This window comes from Maniola hyperantus, chromosome 7 (genome assembly GCF_902806685.2).
Source record: "Maniola hyperantus chromosome 7, iAphHyp1.2, whole genome shotgun sequence".
NCBI classification, from domain to species: Eukaryota; Metazoa; Arthropoda; class Insecta; order Lepidoptera; family Nymphalidae; genus Maniola; species Maniola hyperantus.
This window is the reverse complement of record NC_048542.1, coordinates 2136906-2145372: the sequence shown is the minus strand read 5'-3', so window position 1 is coordinate 2145372 and position 8467 is coordinate 2136906. Positions and strand designations below refer to the sequence as shown.

At 37.2% G+C, this 8467-nt stretch overlaps 1 protein-coding gene across 1 annotated transcript; it reads left to right on the top strand.

Moving 5' to 3' along the window:
* Window positions 1–79: 79 nt before the first annotated feature.
* LTV1 (LTV1 ribosome biogenesis factor) lies at window positions 80–7521 on the top strand. The gene is made up of 11 exons (XM_034970453.2): window positions 80–228; window positions 306–464; window positions 853–972; window positions 1634–1793; window positions 2696–2809; window positions 3154–3263; window positions 4108–4239; window positions 5088–5245; window positions 5814–5964; window positions 6304–6497; window positions 7317–7521. The coding sequence occupies exons 1-11, from the start codon at window positions 226–228 to the stop codon at window positions 7492–7494; spliced, it is 1479 nt and encodes a 492-aa protein (XP_034826344.1). The 5' UTR covers window positions 80–225; the 3' UTR covers window positions 7495–7521.
* The last annotated feature ends 946 nt before the right edge of the window (window positions 7522–8467 follow it).

Genomic DNA, 8467 nt, shown 5'->3' with positions numbered 1-8467 from the left:
AAAAAATGGAGTTTTTTTTTTTTTTTCTTCTTCTGGCTTTACAAAAAAAATGGAGTCTTGTACTCGTGTCATACTTTTGATAAGAGGCAGAGCTACCCGTATTAGTATATTATCTATGGGCATTGGGCAGAGCTGTCATTTTCATGTTTTCAAAAACAACACATGTTTTTGCCTGCTCGAAAACTATAAAAAATAATCAATTTCAACTAAATAAAAACCATCAAAATGGTAACTAAATACAATAGTTGTGAGCAAAGATTATGCTGTGATATGTTGCATATACTTAACATGGTTAATCATTTCAGCCGAAAGCCAAAAAGAAGTTTATAGACCGCAAGAAAGCAGTAACGTTCAACCTGGTGCATAGATCCCAGAGGGATCCGCTGGTAGCTGATGAGAGCGCCCCGCAGCGTGTCCTGGTGCCAGTGAATGCTAATATACCGGCAAGAAAAGAGAAAGAACCCGTACGTAAATAAACATAACCTCAAGCGACTCTTTTGCGTGTTATTTTGAGTAGTTAACGAAATTTGCGGGATATGATTTTCTCAAACAGTGTTAGAGTAGTTTTGTCACCATTCCTCGTTTGGTTTCCCCACATTTGTCTGTTTCATGTCGTACACTAAGTAAACACAACAGTCAGTCATCTAATGTTGATTTTCGAATGATAAACAAATAGCACCATATTATGGCTCGGTTACAATGCTCATTTAGTTCTGGAACACCCACTTAACTTCAATATTACACCCACATAACTTCCATATTCAAATGTCTTACTACTTTTAAAAGTAGGGTTAATTTAAGCAAGTGCAAATTACAAAGTAGGTCTATACTAATTTATGATTCTTTTTTTAGGAATTAACACCCGAGCAGAGGAGAGAGGAGCAGATGAAGTATGGAGTATACTTTGACGATGACTATAACTACTTGCAACATCTCAAAGACACTAGGGAGGTCACACTGGTGCTACAGCCTGTATGTGTAGCCTCTTACAATAAAATATTTTGTTATGTCTTACAATTTCAGGAAATTTAAAGAAAAAACTGAGAAAGAATTTAAAAAATTCAACTTTTACTAATAAGTCAAAGTAGACAATTTGATGAAAATAATCACAGGCATAATAGGCTTAATATAACTTTGCATAAAAGGCTAAAATTCTATCATGACTGACAGACAAATTTTTGCCTCTTGTAAATTCACTCTCATCTTGGTTATGTTACCATCATGAGTGAGCAGGAGACCTATTTCTTAGGATTTAACATAATACAGCTCTAACTTTCCTTACTTTTGTCTAAATATATAAAAGGATTAACTGACTGACTGATCTATCAACGCACAGCTCGAACTACTAGACGGATCGGGCTGAAATTTGGCATGCAGATAGCTTTTATGATGTAAGCATCCATTATGAAAGGATTTTTGAAAATACAACCCCTGAGGGGGTAAAATAGGCGTTTGAAATTTGTGTAGTCCTCGCGGACGAAGTCGCGGGAATAAGCTAGTAATTTTATACAAGTGTTTTACCTACACTTGATGGAAAAAAATTACATCCATAAATGTTAGGAATGGTTCTTAATGTAACTTAATTTTTTCTTGAAATATTCAACAGTATATTTATTTATGTTATTCTGAACAGAAATCCTCTCACAAAAGGAAACAAAAGCCAGTCTCTCAGAGCCAGGACAGTGGTGATGAAGACATCAAGGAAGGCACAGAGACACTGCAGCTGCCCAGCTCAGTGTTTGCATCTGAGGTGGAAGAGAATGTTGGATTACTCAATAAGGCTGCTTCACAAGGTATAGAATAGAATAGAATAGAAAAGAATGTTTTTTTATTCATGTAAACTTTTTAAAAGTGCTTATGAATAGTCAGGTAGTTTTAATTTACCACTGGTTTGGAATGCCGTTCCTACCGAGAAAATATAGCTATAGCTAAAATACAACTGGAAAAAATTACTTCTGGTGAAACTGCCTCCTTGTATTATATTATTATATTAGTGATAAAAGTAATTTTACCTGATTTCTAAACAGCAAAGTATGCCCTCATCATATAGATTTTGATAATATATAAGATATTATTGTTTTTTTTTAGGGACCCAAATCTTTATACATAATCGTTGAAAATATATCTGTCTGTCTATTACATTTTCGCAGCCAATCCACTAAACTGATTTTGACAACATTTGGGACAGAAATAGCTTGCATCAAGGAGGTAGAATTAGGCTACCTTTTATCCCACAAAATCAAAGAGTCACCTCCCCACAGAATCTGATGTTTGACTAGTCAAATCAGTATCTTTTTATCAAACGTCAAAAGGCACTTAGTATGCGAGCTTCTATGAAATACTGGCATGTGACGTCATAATGATTTGACGTGCTTTTTTAGTTTAATTGATAATTTAAAATGGTTATTACACTTAAAACTAACACAGGATGTGGATTTTACCTATTTTGGAAGATCCTCTATTAAATAATCACCGAGAAATAATTTATTTTTGACATAGGCAACATCCCTATTTTTATATAAATCCATTTTAAGCTTATTTCGTGGCTTACGACATATTGTATTGTATAAAACGGATACATCCCACAATTAGTTAGGCGATTTTTAACTGCCGATATTTCGACTCAGTTGCACGAGTCGCTCTATTCTTACTAAGTCATGTGCCTCATCTAATGTTTATTTTTTATTTTTTCCAGGACTTTGCCTTGACTTGGACCCAGATGTAGTGGCAGCTTTAGATGAAGACTTTGATTTTGATGATCCAGACAATCAATTAGATGACAATTTCATTGAGATGGCTATGGCTGAAGGTAACAAAATTAATCCGAAATCCACCTGGACAAAGTTGTGGGTATCAACTAGTATTATTGTAAATCAGAAAGTATTCATATGTTACCTTTTCACTGCTCAACTGCTGAATCAGAGAGCTTATAGACCTCCTAGCATCCTAGAAATAGCTACTTTTTGGGTGGAGACTGGTGGGATTCATAGGTGTGAAGTCTACAGTTGGCCACCATAGCCTAAACCCTCCTCATTCTGAGAGACATGTTCTCAGTGGCCCTGGCAATGGGTTGATATGAAGATAACTCAGATCCACGGAAAAGCTAATATAATTCTTCACAGTCTTTAATTTTCAATGTTTCCCTATTTTCAGGTGGTTCTGATGAAGAAGACTATAGTGATAGTGATCAAGACAGTATGTCTGGTGACGATTCCGATAAAGCCTTTGTGTCTGATGATGATGATGGCAGTGATATGTCACAGGTAATGTACCCTGAAGTTTTTTTATTTTATTTAAATTTATTATAAGGTTTTTATAACTGTATTTTTCAACCTACAGCTCTTATAGTAGATTTTTAAAATGTATGTGAAATACAAATGGACAGGTGGATTAGACAATACTGTAAGTGTATATAATTGTTTTACTTCTTTATAGTCTTACAAGAATTAGGTTTTCTTAAAAATCCCGTGGGAACTATTTTATTTCCCGGGATAAAAAGTAGCCTATGTAACTCTTCAGGTCCTATATCCATGCAAAAAATCACGTTGATCCGTTGCGACGTGATTGAAGGACAAACCAACAAACAAACATACTTTCGCACTTATAATATGGGTAGTGATTCCTCACTAGAGTATGCCCGCGACTTCGTTTACTTGGATTTAGGTTTTTTTAAATCCCGTGGGAACTCTTTGATTTTACGGGATAGAAAGTTGCCGTTGTCAATTTCCGGGGCGCTAGCTACATCTGTACCAGATTTGATGAAATCGGTTAAACGGACGAGCCGTGAAAAGCTAGCAGACATACAGACAAACAGACAGATAGACTTTCGCATTTATAATATCAGTATGGATATCAGTACCCTTATTATCAGTACCCTTATTATAAATGCGAAAGTGTGTTTTTTTGTTGGTTTGATGGTTTGTTGGTTTATTGGTTTGTTGGTTTGTCCTTCAATGTACGTCGCAACGGTGCAACGGATTGACGTGATTTTTTGCATGGGTTTAGATAAAGACCTGGAGAGTGACATAGGCTACTTTTTATTCTGGAAAATCAAAGTGTTCTCACGGGATTTTTAAAAATCTAATTAACAATTTTTTTTTGTTTCAGGAGGGTAGACACAAGATGCCATCGTGGGGAGACAAAGACGAGACCAAGTCGCGATTTTCACAGTACTCTATGTCTTCCAGCGTCATTCGTAGAAACCAGGGCCTTTCCCTACTCGACAACAGATTTGAAAAGGTGAGCTATGAGCACAAATATTTAAAAAAAAACGTGTGCAGTATGAATGGGTAATATCGCTTTTTCTGATTATCATATCAAAAGCATTTACTTAAATTTGACTAACTTCTGCAGTCCTGATTTTTTCTTTCTATACAATGAAAAAATGATTCTTACATGAAATTGAGTCAATCTATATTACAAAGTTTTTAGACAAAAAAATTGACTATGCCAAATTTGTTTTCACAAAAAAGACCTGAAGATTCCTAAGACAGTTTCCCTGTATCTCTTATGGTTATGGAATTCCTTATACTGCCCTATTTTTAAAAAACACACTGTATATCGATATTTGTTACGGTTCTTGCAATTCACGAAGACGAGTGAACTTTACTTGTGTTTACATGGGCATTGCGTAAGTGTGCGTGCATGTCGGACCAATCAGTCGCGAGCAAGCGCTGTCAAACGCACACATTTAGTGTACCTTACGTTTACCGATACAACTTAAACACAAGCATGAGCCACTTGTCTTCGTGAAATGCAAAAACTATATCAGATTTCATATTTTCTGAAACTATATATACATCTATAATCTATATATATAAAAGGAAAAGGTGACTGACTGACTGACTGATCTATCAACGCACAGCTCAAACTACTGGACGGATCTGGCTGAAATTTGGCATGCAGATAGCTATTATGACGTAGGCATCCGCTAAGAAAGGATTTTTGAAAATTCAACTCCTAAAGGGGTGAAATAGGGGTTTGAAATTTTGTAGTCCACGCGGACGAAGTCGCGAGCATAAGCTAGTCTCCAATATTTACAGCAATATGCAATTTTTATAGCTCACTTATGACAACTTCCTTTCCAGATGTTCGAGGAATATGACGATACAGAAGTAGGCGCGTTAGATCTGGAAGAAATCGAAGGCTTTTTGCCCGAATCGCACAAGAGACTACTAGAAGCGGCTGAACAGTTCGAAGAGTCGCAGAGAAGATACCAGCTCGATAAAGAGAAGGAAATTGCCAGGTATACTTGTCTCTCGCCCTGGCTTCACTCGGGTGCCCTAATTATATTATACTAGCTTTATGCTTGCGACTTCGTCCACGTGAACTACACAAATTTCAAACCCCTATTTCATTCCTTTAGGGGTTGAATTTTCAAAAACCCTTTCTTATTGGATATCCACGTCATAATAGCTATCTGCGTGCCAAATTTCAGCCCGATCCATCCAGTAGTTTAAGCTGTGCATTGATAGATCAGTCAGTCAGTTTTGCTTTTATATATATATATATATATATATATATATATATATAGACTAGACTAGATAATGCCTGTGTGGATCTGTTTTTAAAATCCCGTGAGAACTATTTGATTTCCCAGGATAAAAAGCAGCCTATTTCTTTTCTGAGATGCAAGCTTTAAAAATCCAGTGGGAACTCTTTGATTTTCTTTTTTCTCTCTGTCCCCGGGATGCAAGGTATCTGTGTGACTGTATTCAAAATCGGTTAAAAATCTAGTACACAGATAGGTCCATTTTGCCATTTCTAATATTGGTATAGATAATATACTTATTACATCTAATTTTTTTTCCTAGAATGGAGCGTCTTCAAGAAATACAAGAGGAATCAGAAGAGGACGACCTGGTCACGGTGGAAGTAGACAACAAAGAGAAGTGGGACTGTGAGACCATCCTGTCCACTTACTCCAACCTTTACAACCATCCCAAGATCATAGAGGAACCAAGGGTAACATCAAAGATTATATACATAGTATATTTACGGCTATACTCACGTATCTAGTCGACGTTAGCCTGACTAGTTTCGAAACGTCAGGGCATCAGTCGTGGGACAGGACACTTAGCTCCGCTTGCCTGGATTACGGTGATGGCTCCAGCGATGAAGATCGCTCGCAGATAGCTATTATGACGTAGGCATCCGCTAAGAAACGATTTTTGAAAATTCAACCCGTAAGGTGAAATAGGGGTTTGAAATTTGTGTAGTCTACGCGGAAGAAGTCGCGAGCATAAGCCAGTTAAGTATAATGATTTATTTTTTCAGTAAAATTTGGCAATTACATTGTTTCAGAAGCCGCAAAAAATCAAAATCAACCCAAAAACGGGCATCCCTGAAGATATCCTCGGCACGCAGAACAAACTGACGCTCAAGTCTCTCGCCAAGTTCAACGCGGAGCAGAAGAGCCACAGCAATGACGTGTCAGACGACGACGGAGTCACCGACGCGGACACTGTGCTGTCCACGTTGAGCGTTTTGTCTATAAGGTACCTGACTAGAAAAAATATAGACCAGAAACGTTACTTTAAAACAACCTTTTCACTAGATTGCCTATGAACCTTCTCTGAACAAAAAACGTCGGTATGCCAAAAATCTATTTTTGGCAGCCATTTAGCCATATTGAAAAAATTTAGCTTTACAATTGGCCCCGATTCTCTAGTCTCTCTATAAACTAAATTTAGAGTATCTGCATCCTTTTCTTTTTACTAATGCTAAAAAAGGAACGGAACATGACTTTCACATTTAAAGACTCTAAATTTTAGTGCACAATACAAATTTAAACAGTAGGTTCGCGAGTGCGTGCTAAAATCACGGGTTTTACCATCTAAAAATTAAATTTAGAAATGTCAAACTGCTTCTGTCCTTTTCATATTACAATAGTAAGAAGAGGGTGCGAATACTCTAAAATTAGGTTGTTGTAAATCGGTGCCACTGTTGACATCCCTTGCCTTAAACTACTCCAGGCAAAAAAGCTATCAAAATCCATACTTCCATACTAAAAATATAAATGCGAAAGTATGTCTGTCTGTCTATCTGTCTTTTCATGAAATTTTGATGAAATTTGGTACAGAGGTAGCTTATATCCCGAGAAAGGACATAGGCTACTTTTTATCTCGGAAAATCAAAGAGTTCCCACAGGATTTTTGAAAGCCCAAGTCCACGCAAACGATGTCGCGGCATCATCAGATAAAAGATAAAATTCAGTCCTTCGTCGACTAAATCCATGAATATAGCTGGAATAACCTATAAATAATAAATAAAATTTAGCATTATTGTAATTTTAATAATAATCTTAATATTTTCAGACCGAAAGAAGAAACTCCAGAAGAAAAGAAAGAAAGAAAACGCCTCCTCAAAGAATACAGAAAGGAAAGAAGAGTAGAGAAGAAAGCCAACAAAGAGGCTTTCAGAGACGAGAAGAAACGACAAGAGAAGATTATGATGAACAACAGAAATAATGTTCAAGGGAATAAAATTTTATAATGTAATAAAAATATATTTTAAATATTACGGTTTTATTTTTCCTTGGATTTCGTATCATCGTCTCAATGGATATACGTCCCACTGTTGGATATAAGACTCACAAGATGTGGAGTAGTGTAGATCTTGGTTGGTTTTCAAAAAATCCTGTGGGAACTTTTTGATTTTCCGGGATAAAAAGTATCCTTTTTTCATCTCCAGGATGCAAGCTACGAACTTTTAATAAATTCCTAAAAGGCTGCCACGCATCGGCGGTTCCTCTGGTGCTGGAAATGTTCATGGGCGCCGGTAATCACTTAACATCAGGTGACCCGCCTGCTCCTTAGCTCGCTATCTCTATTAAAAAAAAAACAAAAAAAAGCTACGAGTATCGTGAGTCGCGACTTCAACGATCTGGATTTAGGTTATCAAAAATTCCATGGAAACTGATTTTCTGCGGGATATCGGTTATCTATGTTCTTCCTCTGTGATAGCCTAGTGGTTAGGACGTCCACCTTCTAATCGGAGTTCGGGGGTGCGATCCCGGGCACGCACCTCTAACTTTCGGAGTTATGTGCGTTTTAATTAATTAAATATCACTTGCTTTAACGGTGAAGGAAAACATCGTGAGGAAACCTGCATGCCTGAGAAGTGAGAGTTCTCCATAATGTTCTCAAATGTGTGTGAAGTCTACTAATCCGCACATGCAAACCCTTCTCACTCTGAGAGGAGACCCGTGCTCTGTAGTGAGCCGGCGATGAGTTGATCATGTTGATGGATGATGTTCTTCCTCGGGATGCAAGCACCAAAATCGGTTGAACAAATCGGCCGTGAATGAATAGGGGTTATTCCTCTAATACCCCATCAATTTAACTTTTCAGCAAATCGGCGGGGTGATTACGTAAAACGTTGCAGTAGCGACAGAAGTAGCAATGCGACAGTTCATTTGCTGTCTCTCTTCTTATTTTGCTTTTGTGGCTAAGAAGCCACACCGAAG

Excerpts from the sequence above, each read along its gene's own strand:
- LTV1 (XM_034970453.2), top strand. Across the intron at positions 4,240-5,087 it reads TCGACAACAGATTTGAAAAG|ATGTTCGAGGAATATGACGA; the intron begins GTGAGCTATGAG and ends CTTCCTTTCCAG. Across the intron at positions 6,498-7,316 it reads TTGAGCGTTTTGTCTATAAG|ACCGAAAGAAGAAACTCCAG; the intron begins GTACCTGACTAG and ends TAATATTTTCAG.